Below are 14,221 nucleotides of genomic sequence, written 5' to 3'. Positions count from 1 at the left end.
AATTAGATGCAGCAGAGCAGAGGCCTCAGATGCTCAAATTGTACATCGATACATCTCTATTGTTTATTCAACAGTAGTCCTGTATCTGTATGCTTTTTGTTTATTTATTCTAACTTCATATATTAATATAATTGATTTTCTTTAATTCTAATAGATATAATCACTTTTACACGCTAAGGGTTTTAAATGGAATGATATTGCCTGGAATTTTTTCTTTTTCCTTCCGTGTGTGTCTCAACGGTAGAAATTTAATTACAGTTAACTTCACAAAACGTTAAGTTAATTGCACATGAATTTTCACCTATCTTAACACTCAATAATGAAATATACAGGCAACTTATTAATATTTAAAAAAAAAAATAGGTGGACATATTAAGAGTAAAAGAAAGAAAAAATGAATGACTAAATGAATTTCAAAGTTTAAAAATTTTAAACTTAAATAATTTTTTGATAATGGTAGAATACATATTTATATATTTCTTTTTTGCCAATAATTAGAATACATTTTCTATAGTTATTATATGAAGAAAAAGAAACGTGTAAATATCCTTCACAAACAAATTTTAAATTGGATTTTTGGCTCCTTAAGCTGCTGACCCAAATGTAGGAACTTGTTTTATGATAAGTCATTATGTAAAAAATATAAAAGATATATTATAGGCTCACAAAAAATTAATTAAAATTAATCACTATATATTTGTTTATAAATACGTATGTTATTTTATATTTAATATGTATATCATACTAATAGTTAATTTGGTGATTAATTTTTAGTATACACATAATATAAATAAAAAATATAAAAAAAATTAACATTTGCATTTTTTATATTTGGTGACTTTATAAAAACATTAAAAAAATAACAAAATCTAAAATAGCATCACTAAAGTAGTAAATTAACCATTAGATCAATTCAATTTGGTCAAAATTTAATAGTTTATTTAGTCTCATATTAATTGTCATTTGAATCTAAATACGTTTGATACTTTGATTATATAAATCCAACATGGAAAATCTACCATTTTGTAACTCGTCTACATTATAAGAGGATTCAAGCCTTCTTTATTTGTAGTCCACAACACTAGCGTATTTAAAGAGTGGAACTGGATGAGTAGTAAAGAATTGGAGATCAGTCGTTCCCAAAAATCATGGCAACCATACTACCCATTTGTTGGGGGTCAGTTTTAAAAAAGAAACCTACACATACTTATCATTTGATATAATTTAATCCATAACTATTAATAATCATATTAACTATACATTGAAATTAGCTATCAAATCAGTCACAAAAATAAAATATATATTATAATATAAAATATATATTAAAAATAAATTAAACTATATATATATATATAAAAATATATATGATAACTAATTTTAGTGTTTAAATTAGAATTTTTGAAATCCTAGAAATTTGCGAAAGCACATGCACTACACCTAATAGCAGGATCGGATAATTTGAACAAAAACGTGTTTAATTTGCCCCCCTTAAAAAAACTGGTAAACCGAAAATATTATTGCAGGGCTTTTTTTTTTCGTCAATGGATTAGAGTTTTGGACAACTCCAATTCTAGATACACAACATATTTACACATTTTTTATATATTTTATCACATTTTTTTTTATATATTTTATCACATTTTTTTTTAATTGTAATTTTTAGAGTTTGAACGTTAGACTTTTGAAATAAAGAGAAAGAAATATACCATATGAGTTAAAGACTCATAGACTCCATTTAAGGGTTTGTGGCTGACATTAAACTTGTTCGTTGTAGTTATAACCAACAAAAAATACTCTTTTTGGGTTTGCCAACAAAAAAGTCGTTGATAAAATAACGTATACATATATGATTTGAATAGTTTCGGCCCAAGCGAGATGTTATCCTTATTGGATCAATAATAATGTCCACAACCTTCATGAATTTTTTAACGCATCCCATCCATTGAAGCCCAAGCCCTGCTCACTAGTTTCCATAAAAGAGAAAAATAAAAGGGAATTACAGAATCAGTGGAAATCAAGGCTGGAGTCCGATTTACCTTATCAGGTTGCTGTGTGTGCATTTGTTGTTTTGGGTTATTTTGTAAAGATACATTTCTCTTAAAAGAAGAGAAACATCTGTGTGAGAGAACTATAAATACTAATGAAATCAAAATTAAGGATTGGATTGTGCTGCCCGCTCTGAACATAATTTAAGACAAGAGAAGGGAACAATTTGAACAAGATAATATCTCATATCCCCAAGTCATTCAGCTGGACACACTTCAAACACAGTTGCAGAACCCAATCAGTAATCTCAGTTCTTGATTCACATGAAAGCATACCATGACAAAAACTTGTGATTCGATCCAATAAGTTGGCCAAATCCAAAAGAATCCATAAAAGAATTTTTGAACGGGATTGGAGGTCACGAGACGAAGGAGCAATGCAATCTCATAAAGTTCAATATACCAAATCACAAAGAGACTACTAAACTAACATTACCAGTTATCAAAGCAACTTTGAATATACAAGTGCTACAATCTTAAATCTAGTAATTGAAATACTATCATAGCTTCGTCCTTGAAACTACACATCTTTATATGATATCGGTCAATCATTTTTATTTCTCTCTTTGGAGAAATTATTCTTATAAACACAAAAGAATGAACTATACTTATCAAATCAAAACTAGCATTGGAAGGAACAAAAGGCAGGTGCGTGCGTGACTTGCGTGACTTCAAACCAAGTTGCTAATCTGAATGCTACCTCTGCAAACAGCAAAAACAATTAACAGCCAAATCAGATAAGAAGTTCAACAATATCAGTAAAGATGAATAGGAGACTGAAATTATTATACCTTGGTAGCCTCCTCTTCAGGAACTTTGTATGAATCAGCTGTAACTTCGGACAACCACAGCCCAGGGAAGAGGCTCTGCACACCAAAATCAAAATAATTCAATCTTCCACGGACTAATATACACCATTACCATAACAAGAGAAAAATGCTTACATCCAGTTGCCTCTGAATAATTCTGGGCCTCTTCTTGGGCCTCCTCGGAGGCCGGTGACCCACCAACACCATGAAATCGTCTTCAATCTCCTTCCTCGCCAGCGGCAACGAAAATTTCACCTTTTCCATCTTCTTCTCCGGACTTGCCTTCACTTTCGGGGACATCACGACGGTGCCGCCGCCGGTATTCCTCGACGGAGACGAATACGGCATCTTCTCCTCAATCCTAAGCTGTCCCTTCCCACTCTCGCCGGAGCCAACCGCCGGATCCTTATATGCGGCCCTTCTCGTTCGCAGATTCCACGGCCTCATTTCGGCCACCGTCACCGCCGCCGCCGCAGTATCCACTGCCGTCGGCGCGAATTCCCGCGCTCTTCGCTCCACCACTACGTCGACATCGTCGTTATCCGCAGCCACCGCCACCGCCTCCTTCCTCAAAATCGCATCTTTCATCCTATCAGCCTCAGTCTTCAGATCAAGCATCAGCTTCTCCCTCACCGCATCGATCCCATCGTCGTCGGCGTGAATCCCCGACCGCAACGGGGAATGCTTCGACGCTGCCGCTGCCGCCGCCGCCGCCACCCGTATCCTCTTCTCGGAACCTCTCGCGACGTCGGTGCTGACCGACGCATCGAATTGCCTCTTCCTCGGTGTGAGCGGCGGCGGAGATCGGTGATCTCCGGCAGCGTCGGTGGAAGGCACCTTCATGCAGCGTAGGTGGCGCTGACTCCCCCACTTCAAGCACGGCAACATGAAATTGTGAAGAGGCTTGGACCTCTCGGGTCCCATGGCCATAGTCTCTTGTCCAGAAGCCGCAAACACCATTTACCGTTGAAACGAGAACACGAGGGAGAAAGTATTCAGAGCAAAAGAGAGCAAGAATGGAGACAAAACATACAGAGCTTCTTTGTTCCGAAGCTGAGAATGATATGTTTTTTCTCTCTCTTTATTCCGGGGAGAATGAGAGAGGAAAGACGAAAACTTTTGAGAGAAGAGAGAAGGTGTGTTCGGCAAAGTCACCGGGAATGCAAGTTTATATACGAGTGAGCCAAATCAGAACCACGGCGGTTTTAACGTTCGGGTTGGGATCCAGGGTTCATGCTAAAATGCGCTTTGGGTGCTTTTTCTTTTCTTTTTCGTGTGCTGAGCATTTTTCTTTTTTTCTTTTTTATTATCTTTTTAATCTTCCCGGGAGATACGTTTTTGAGTTGGAGGGAATGTGATGGTGTGTCCCAATCGCAGCCGTTCGATAGAGATCATCTTATTTTCCTATGGGTTTAAAATTGGTTAGGTCAAGCACACTGTTCATTTTGTGTTATTGGCGGTCAACGATTTGAAAGCATGGTGATTATGCCATTAGGAAATATTCTTCATCAAGGAGGACAATGACGTTCGTAATTTAATTTGAACAAAAACATCTCATCATGAAGGGTTTTTTTTTTCCCCTCCCCAATGTGTAGCCTGGTTCATGATCAGTTACTACATGATGATGGTTTGGTTTGGTTTAGGGTTTCATCAGCAACTTCATGTGCACAATCAAATATTATGTTGAATTCTGTAAAACAATATTTTTATTTTGGTATTCAACTAGTAAAAAAATTATCATAAGTAGTATTTATTAAAATTTCTTTTTCAAAATAAATGATTCAATGTTATTTTTAGACTGTTTGAGTATTAAAATAAAAAAGAGATCTCATTTTACAAATTCTAACGTGATATTTGATTGTTTATGTCAGCGTTTCATTAATATTTTGTGTTAAAAATTGTCTCAAAAACTAATATAAATTACGTTTACAAATTTTAAAAATTAAAAAGTTATCATTAAAATTTCAGAAACTAAATTGAAGTTTACTTATAAATTCAGGAATCAAATTGGGTAAATTAACTCACAATTGCATATACTTTATATTTTTTCATGTAAAATAAAACTTGTACAACAAGAATAATAAAAAAAAAAACATATGTATCATTATAAAAAAATGTTCACACAAGAGTTTCATTATTTACATGATTTTATTTTTGAATATGTATGTTAAGTAGTAAGAGTAACAACAATTTTAAAAAATTCACCTTAAATAATTTTATTTTACTATTTTATTAGAAAATATTTTTTATATTTTCTAACAAAATAAAATAGTAGATAGATAAAAGTTAATAAAAGATGAAAAGAAATAAAGAAAAATCTTTAGTTGAAAACATTTTATTTACTGATCTCTTTCCAAGTATTTATAGCTTTTGAACAAGCAACTTAAATAATTATCAACATAAATTAATTTAATTGTGTGATATTACATCAAATTTAAAGTCAATAATCTTTTATCAATTTATAGTTGATAAATATACACTAAAATTTTAATATTTTATCTATTTTGTATGAGTTGTGAGATGGATCGAAAATTTGCGAATCTAGATAGTTGTCTTTTTGGAGCGGCAGAAGTGGTACTTGTAAAGACACTTCAACGTCCAAGTCAAAATAGATTTGAGAGGTATAATATGCGTAAAATGAATGACGTAGGTCTCTGACTCTCCTTTATATAGGTAGTTATCTCATCTCTCATCTTATGTTATCTTATCTTATCTTAGCTAAGATAAAGAAAATATTCGAATTCGAATGTTGATTAGAGTTTATAGGTCAATTTGAACTGTCATCATCTTATCTTATCTGACTAAAATAAGAAAAGTATTTAAATTCGAATGTTGGGCTAAGATAAGGATCATCCGTTTTTATAGCGTAAAGATAGTCCAATATTAAAATTGTCGAGTTTGGTGACTGTTCCAAAGAAAGAACTAAAATAGGATTTGAAACATATTTTCCTACACACATATGCATATATATAATTCAATATATTTTGTATCTATATCATACAAAATATAATTTATCCACCCATAATAATGTGCCCATATTAAATTATTAAAAATATTATTTACACACAAAAAATAAGTATTATATATTTTGTATTATAATATATATTTTGTATTAATGGCTAATTTTAATATGTACCTAACATTATTATTAAATCATATTTTGCATGTATTTCCAATTTTATATTTAAACAATAAACAACATACTTTTATCCAATATTTGTTATGCTTTTGTTTTTGGTTACTAATTTGAGATTTCCATGTATTATATAGTGATGTTTGAAAATGTTCCATGTCTTGACTAAAAAACTGTACTGAATAAAATTTTTCTTGGAGAGTAATAATTACATAAAGTAGCTTGGAGCTTGAAACTCCATTCTTACAATAATGCAATGCAGATTCATTCAAAGTGGTGAATATGCCTGAAGACCTTCCAACTAACAAAGCACATAAACTCAACCCAAGAAAGCAACGCTGACATCTCAACTCTTATATACTTAATTACCATGTAGATATGATTACATTAGTGAAACGAAACCTGAGAAAATAAGTAACTTTAATATAATAATATAGTTATTAATTTAGCTCTCCCACTTAATATGCCATTTTTCTCTTTTTAAATTGAGCAATATTATTATTACTGTTTGAGCCATAACATATTCAATAGTATTAATAGTTCGTTTTGACCTTTGATGAGAGTTAATAAAATAGTGTGATGTTGTGGAAAGGAATGAAGGGGTTGCCGCTGATTCGAGTTTAGCGAGGTTAGGATAATGATTTCTTGAAGAAGCCGCGAAAGGATGTGGAATGCAATAAAACAATATAAAATAATAATAATACAAAAAAAATGAAAGGTAGAGAATGAAAGAGATTGTGTGAAGGGAGAGGAAACAACCGCTTGCCTAATCTCACGTGGTACGCTATAACCTTCTCTTTTGTAATTAATTTTTGTTAACCATCATTTACAACCTAGCTATGCATGATGGTAGATGATGATAGATCCCAATCGAATATTTAGATGCATGAGGAATGAGTCTTCCCAACAAACGCCTCTGTGTACGCGACCATGGGATCAAGAGCTTTACCACTATGATGCTTTTGGTCTCATCAAAGCTGGATTTTCTCTTTTCGAACTCAAGTTAATCAAGCAAATCACAGAGAGAAACGGAGAATGTCATGCTACATTGCTACTACAATGTAGTATGAAGTTAATTCATTAGTAGAAGGGAATATCTTCCTAAAAATTGTTTGGTGCATACTAAAATTAATCATTAAGACCAACTATATTTTTAATGTGTATTTTATATTTTAATTATATATTTTATAGTAATGATTAATTCAATTATATTAAGAACCTACTAAAATTAATTACAGTCATTAATTAGTAGTGTGAAATATATGTTAAAATATAAATAAATAATAAAAATTAATTAAATAATATATATTTAATTATATAAAAATATATTAGTGACTAATTTTAATAAATAATTTTAATAAATTATGTTATGTGCCTATATATTCACTAAAATTAGTCATTAAAATTAATCATTAGTATAAAATATATGTTAAAATATAAATATGTATTGAAAATAAATTAAATTATACATGTATTTATACACAAATATATTGATGGCTAATTTTAGTGACTAACTTTAGTGTATAAATAATATTTTTAAATTTAAATACATAAATAATATTTTTGTAATTAACTTTGATGACTGATTTTATATAATTTGAAATAAAAAATCATTTAAGATTATTATTGAAGACCTCAAACCGTTTAGAACCGTGGATGAAAAAGTTTATTAGGCCCAAAGAAATGTTCGGAACAACAGTCATCCTTTGAAGCACCTTCTATATATCAAGGCCTTCTCCTGTTTATCTTGTTGTACCAAATAAACCAAAAAAAAAATCTTTGACTGCTATTCACTTTTTTTTTTTTAATTCTCTTTCTCTGCTCCAACGTTGGTGCTATAGCATCACTCCCACCGGCATTACTGTTGCCGTGGTCGCTGCTCCATATTCTCCCTGTCATTATTGTGAACAATATTTATTAAATAAATTAATTTAAATTTACAAATGATTTGTTATTATTTTAAAGGGATAAGTATTGTTTTGACCCCTAACGTTGAAGTTCAGAATCGAAACGGTCTCCAACATCATTTTTTTATTTAGAATCATTTTTAACATTTTTTTCGTATTAAAATCGTTCTTTTTAATAAAATTTTTTATTTTATTACTAAACTACCCTTTTCTAATAAAAAAATTTATAAAATAAAAAAAAAGAAAAGGACAAGAGGGGGAAGGGGAGGAAAAAGGACGCGAGGAATGGGGGGAGGGGGAAAGAGAGAGGGAGCGTCGGTGGAGGAGAAGAGGCCTCTGTCATAACTGCCACCACCATCGCGACACCTGTATTGTCGCCGGTCTGTCCACGAGTCGCTACCAGAACCGCGAACAGAGGACTGTTCATGCATGTTTCTGCCGTCGTGGAGTGCGTCGCTAGGAATGGGAACCTGACGCGATGAGGGCGGCGCGCGAAAGAGAGAGAGACGGATCCGAGGCTGAGCTGGTCTGCGCACGCTCTGTCGCTGATCCGCGGGAGATAGGTGGCCAAGGAGAGAGAGGGATCCGAGGGTGGAGTGCGTGGCCGGTCCGCGCACGCTCCGTCGCCGCCGTTGGTGATGGTGGCCGAGCCTTCGCCGCCGAGAAACGCCGATGCCGCTTGAGATGGTTGTCGGGTTGTCGGATGCATCTTCTTCTGCTTCTGCGTCTGTCTGTTTTTGCTTCTGCTTTGTTTCTGTTTTGCTTCTGATTCTGTTTTCGATTTTGATTTTGATTTATTATTTTTCTGATTGATTTTGTTATTGAATTTGATGTTGTTGTTTCTGAATTTAAATGTATTATTATTGATGTTCTTAAATCTTATTATTAGTATTTAATGGGAGTAAGGGAGGTGGTGGTGGTGGAGTAAGAGAGGTGATGGTGGTGACAAAGGTGTTGGTGATAGTAGAGGATATTTTTGTTTGTAAAAAGTTAAAAGGACGATTTTAATACGAAAAAAACGTTAAGTATGATTTTAAATAAAAAATTATGTTAGAGACCAAAACAATATTTATTCCTTATCTTAAATTATTATTTTTTTTAATTTATTAGATAATTTGAAGCCTAATTATATTTTGTAATAAGAAATGCTTCATAGTTATTAAAAGTTATTGTTTTGATTATTATTTTTAGCTATAAATTTAAATTTTTAGTCTAATAATTTAATAATATACTTTTAATCTATACTTTAAACATAAATGATTAACATTTGTTTTTGTTATAACATAATATAATTATAAAAATTATTATTATATTATATATACTTTGCCTGTGTTGTCAAATTTTTCTAGCTGTTGAGAACCCTTCAGAATCTCAAGTCTTTGACCCAAAAAGCTTAACCTTCATGGCCAAAACAGACCAGAACGAAGTCATTAGAGAGGTTCACACGGTTCTCTTCCCCATCATTGACGACCTCTTAGCAAAAACCAATGAGAAGCGACATCAGGAGCTACCACATCTCTCGTTCGGATTGCCCTTCATTAATTGATTAAAACTGTCACGCTCTAGACTTTTTACTATAAGATAGATATAATATAAATGTGTAACAATAACGAATATAAAGTATCAAAATCTTATAAATGTAATAAGTTTCTTTCTATTACGTGGATGTGTGTATGTATGTTTAATTGTCTATGCATGGAGGATAAATCTTCTAAACTTTCTATGCAATTAAATTTCAATCATGTTTCATTTAAAGAATGATGGATTTGCATGTGACGACTGGAATCTGGATATAAGGTTGCATGTTATTGGTAGAAAAAGGAATAATTAATTACGTCAAAGAAGAGACATGTATGATGTATTGATTTAATGACAATAAATACTTAAATCTTTATTTTATTAATATATCTGTTCAAAATCGTTTTCACCTATATATATTAACGTTCTTAGGCAAGTTAATACATACAGAGGACAAAAAGTAGAGTTCATTCTCAAGTGTCAACAATGGCTTTGATGCAAACACTTGTTGGGCTACAAATTCTTCTCTTATTCCATTTGTTAGGAACAACAGGTAAACTTTCAACACCTTGTTCAAATACTAAAATTAATAATGTCAATTTTAATGGTTCTTTTTTTTTTTGCTTCCTTAAGATTAATTATATTTTTGTAAATGCTCACGTCGAGTTGTTTTCATATGAAATTGATAGTTAAAAATGATTAAACTACGACTTAGTAGTTAGACTTGTCAAATTATCTAACAGTTTTTAAATATTAACTTCACACGAATACAACCTTACAAAAGTTTTTACCTTGTATTTTTCATTGAATATATAGCAGCACAACCAATTGGAGTATGCTATGGAACAGTGGCTGATAACTTACCACCTCCAAAAGAAGTGGTAGATCTTTACGAAGCAAATGGCATTGAAAAAATGAGAATATACAACCCAGATCCTTCAATCATGGAAGCACTGAAAGGATCAAATATAGAATTAGTTGTTGGGGTTCCTAATGAAGATATTCAGACCATTGCAACTTCTGAACCATCAGCAATTCAGTGGGTCCAAAACAACATACAAACTCACATAAACTATGTCAAATTCAGGTACATTGTTGTTGGCAATGAAATAATGCCAAATGATCAACAAGCCCAATTTATATTCCGGGCAATGCAGAATATCTATGCTGCACTTGTGTCTTTCAAGCTACACACAAAAATCAAGGTTTCAACAGCCATAAAATTGTCACTATTGGGAAGCTCTTACCCTCCATCCCAAGGATCATTTAGTCCTTCTTCATATTCATATATAAAACCAATCATAAGCTTTCTTGCAGATAAAGATGCACCACTCCTTGTGAATTTATACACTTATTTCACATACATTGGTGACCCAAATGACATTAATCTTGATTTTGCATTGTTCTCTCCATCAAATACTACAATTAAGGATGGTAAATATGAGTACCATAATCTGTTTGATGCATCACTAGATGCAGTTTATGCAGCACTTGAAAAGCTTGATGCTCCTAATTTGCAAGTGGTGGTATCAGAGAGTGGATGGCCTTCTGATGGTGGTTCTGCTGCAACGGTGTTGAATGCAAAACTCTATTATCAGAATTTAGTTCAACATGTGACTCAAGGGACACCAAAAAGACCTAATCAAGCGCTTGAAACTTATTTGTTTGCTATGTTTGATGAAGATCTTAAAGGGCCTGCTGAAACCGAACGCCATTTTGGTTTGTTTCACCCCAACAAAAATCTAAAGTATCAAATTAGCTTTACTAGCTGCTCATCAGAATCAGATGTTCCAAACTCTTCTGCTCTATCAATGAAAACAATGTTGTATACTACTTCCTTTTTCTTATTTTTTCTTATTTTTTGGGTGCAACGTAGAAAGCTCTTATATTAGGACATATTCTCATTTGTGAGGTCAATTGCCGAACTTTGTAAAATAAAATAATTATTGTACGATAAAATCAAGCTACACATCTTCTTCAATAATCTCGTAAAATAACTATATATAATATGAAATAAGATATCTATGAACTTTAATATGATAAGATGTTTCGGTTTTGAATGAAAAGTTTCCGATGTTTTATTTTTTTGATACATAAAAACACAAGGGAGGGAAGGGATATAGAGAAGAAGAACATAATTACATAATTTATTTTGAGTGTTTTTTTCTTAAGTTTTATTATTAAATAAGTCTGCTATATATAGTCTTTTAGATCATGTCAAACTTAAGAAAAAACAAGTCACATTAAGACCCACAATAAGCAAGTTTAAAATTAGTCAAAATTTTTAATTATTATAAATATTTTATAAAGTTATAATTAAAATTAAATTTTTAAAATTTTTAATATTAAAATATTAAAAATAATTAGTATTTGTTTTAATCAATTTAAGTTTGTTGAGTGATCATCTCATTCGTCTCTTTAAACAACTATATATTAGGAGTTAGAATATCGCCTTGTGTGTATAACAATCCATTGACTAGCGATAAACTCTTAATAAATTGAGCATCAATACATGGTTAGACTTGACAGGATTTGCCTCACATCACAAATTCAATGATTCACCACTTCAGTCCATACTCTATAGCCATGCGAGAGAAATTCAGTCATCCTCACCCAAAGTCTTCTTCTTCTCGGCTTCTTAAAAAAAAAAAAACCTCATAGCTCCCGTTATCGTTGTTGTTGAGTCCATCGCCGCCTACCTTTTCACAGCTCCCATCTTCCTTCACAGCTCATGTCGTCATTGTTGCTTATCCTGTTACCATCGTTGTTGAGCCCGTCGCCACCTTTCTCCTTTCTCCTGCCGATTTCCTTTTCTCTAGGTAAATTCCTCCCCCTTCTCTCTCTCTCTCTCTCTCTCTCTCTCTCTCTCTCTCTCTTTCATTGTGAGTCTGTTAAGTTCTTCTCTTCTTCTTCCATAGACTCATCACTTAGTCACTGTCGCTATGAGTCGGGGCGTTGCCGTTGCAGTTTCATCCAAGTCTGTCACCGAATAAAATAAATTTTTTATTAAAGTTGGACCAGTTGAAAATAGGCATGCATGAGATCATTTTTGCATGTAATTTCTTAATTTTCTTATCTAAATTTGATCTATGTGGCTAAGTATTTTAGTATGGCAATCATCGTGATTTTGTTGTGACACTAATGTGATAAAAGTTGCGGTAATTTCATAATTAATATATATGTATAGCCCAAGTGGAAGATTGTTAGGAAATTATTATTTCTTAATATATTTATGGACAATACATATATTAATTATAATAGCAAATTAAGTAATTTAACATTAAACGACTTATATAGCGGTGATCTTATTTATTATCATAAATATTGAACTAAATAAATCATTATTACTTTTGATTTGAATAAATGAGATTAAAACTATAGATACTATTTTATTTGAGTTTTAGGGTTTAATGAGTGTCACACTCAAATATAAGCAATGACTTCAGGATTTTGGTTTTTAACACATCAAACTCGTCTCCATAGCTCTTTTTCCACAGTAGAGTTGTGATTAAGCTCTATCAGGGATACATAAAGTTTTGGTTGACGAAGATTAAAGTACCACAAGAGCCAAGCTCTTTGATCTCAATTATGCTCTCGAATGAAGGGATGCTTCCGCACTCTCAGTTATATTTTTTAATGATTTGACATGGATTATCTTGAGGTTAAAAAATTCTAAAACTTTAAGATAAAATAGAATTTTTATTCAATCAAATGATGATAAATAATTTTATTGAATTAAATTATATTAATATGATTATTAGATAATAAAAAATGCTAGAAAATAAATAAATAATATTTTAAGAGTATAAAAATATTAAATTGTCATTTCAATTTATTTTTTTAATCAACGACAATAAATATCTTGAATTAATTAAATTTTTACAAAAAATTATATGCCTAAAATTATTTTATTTCTTCAAAAATCTTTTGAACATACAATGGTTCAATGAGAAGTTGACTATTAAAAATTGAATATATAAGATTTTTAAATTTATATTTTCAATAAAAATTTGTATTTAGTTCTATCCATCCTAAATAGTTCTATGTTCACTATTATTTATCTATTTAAATAATTCTAACATTGATAGAATATTATTTTTAGAAACAAAAATACTTAAAAATATATTTATTCTATTTTGAAATAAATATTTATATTTAAATTAGGATTTCAACAAATATGACAAAAAATATTACATTTTTTAGTTAAAAAAATAAAATATCTATAAATATATTTTTGTACTTTAGCTTTAGATTTTTCAAAAAAATTGGCAAGTTAATGTAATCAAATCATATTTCTATAACATATATAAGAATGTATATTACACATAAATAAAAAATGTTAGGTGTAATAAGAACAAATACATAAATTAAAGTAAAATTTAGAAAAATAAGAACCAATAAAATTAAATATTGAAGGAAAGAAATATAAATAGAAGAGAAACAAAATTATTAGACGAAAGAGAAATAATTTAATAAATTTTATGTGTATATAAAAGAGGAATAAAAAGAAGATATACAGTACCTTGTTTAATTTAGCAAGATTTATGAAAATAAACATATAAAATAAGAGAAAAAACATAATAATAAAAAAAATTAAATATCTAAATTAATATAAAAATAAAAATAATAAAATAATAATAATCTATCATAATCTTAATCTTTTAATATAATTAATTAGCTAAAATATAATTAGTCTACCATAATCTTAATCTAATCTTTTAATATAATTAATTTTAATTAAATAATCAAATAAATTGAATATAAATATGTCTAATCTAATCGTATAAAGAAATAGTAGATTTTCTATAT

General features: G+C 30.8%; 2 protein-coding genes across 2 annotated transcripts; one reads left to right on the top strand and one right to left on the bottom strand.

Annotated features, from left to right (window-relative positions):
• Positions 1–2,414: 2,414 nt before the first annotated feature.
• On the bottom strand, positions 2,415–4,104 carry LOC107467569 (uncharacterized). The gene is made up of 3 exons (XM_016086700.3): positions 2,990–4,104; positions 2,837–2,911; positions 2,415–2,747 (listed from the first exon to the last, which is right to left on the bottom strand). The coding sequence occupies exons 1-3, from the start codon at positions 3,812–3,814 to the stop codon at positions 2,742–2,744; spliced, it is 906 nt and encodes a 301-aa protein (XP_015942186.1). The 5' UTR covers positions 3,815–4,104; the 3' UTR covers positions 2,415–2,741.
• Positions 4,105–9,898: 5,794 nt separating this feature from the next.
• LOC107467216 (glucan endo-1,3-beta-glucosidase-like) lies at positions 9,899–11,304 on the top strand. The gene is made up of 2 exons (XM_016086256.1): positions 9,899–9,965; positions 10,229–11,304. The coding sequence occupies exons 1-2, from the start codon at positions 9,899–9,901 to the stop codon at positions 11,302–11,304; spliced, it is 1,143 nt and encodes a 380-aa protein (XP_015941742.1).
• Positions 11,305–14,221: the final 2,917 nt, after the last annotated feature.

This window comes from Arachis duranensis, chromosome 9 (assembly GCF_000817695.3).
Source record: "Arachis duranensis cultivar V14167 chromosome 9, aradu.V14167.gnm2.J7QH, whole genome shotgun sequence".
NCBI classification, from domain to species: Eukaryota; Viridiplantae; Streptophyta; class Magnoliopsida; order Fabales; family Fabaceae; genus Arachis; species Arachis duranensis.
The sequence above is the reverse complement of the archived record's forward strand: the minus strand, read 5'-3'. Positions and strand labels throughout refer to the sequence as shown.

Bases quoted from the DNA above. Each gene is read 5' to 3' on its own strand.
- LOC107467569 (XM_016086700.3), bottom strand. From the start codon at position 3,814: ATGGTGTTTGCGGCTTCTGGACAAGAGACTATGGCCATGGGACCCGAG. The intron at 2,912-2,989 runs GTAAGCATTTTT...TTTGGTGTGCAG, and splicing joins TTATTCAGAGGCAACTGGAT to AGCCTCTTCCCTGGGCTGTG.
- LOC107467216 (XM_016086256.1), top strand. From the start codon at position 9,899: ATGGCTTTGATGCAAACACTTGTTGGGCTACAAATTCTTCTCTTATTC. The intron at 9,966-10,228 runs GTAAACTTTCAA...TTGAATATATAG, and splicing joins CCATTTGTTAGGAACAACAG to CAGCACAACCAATTGGAGTA.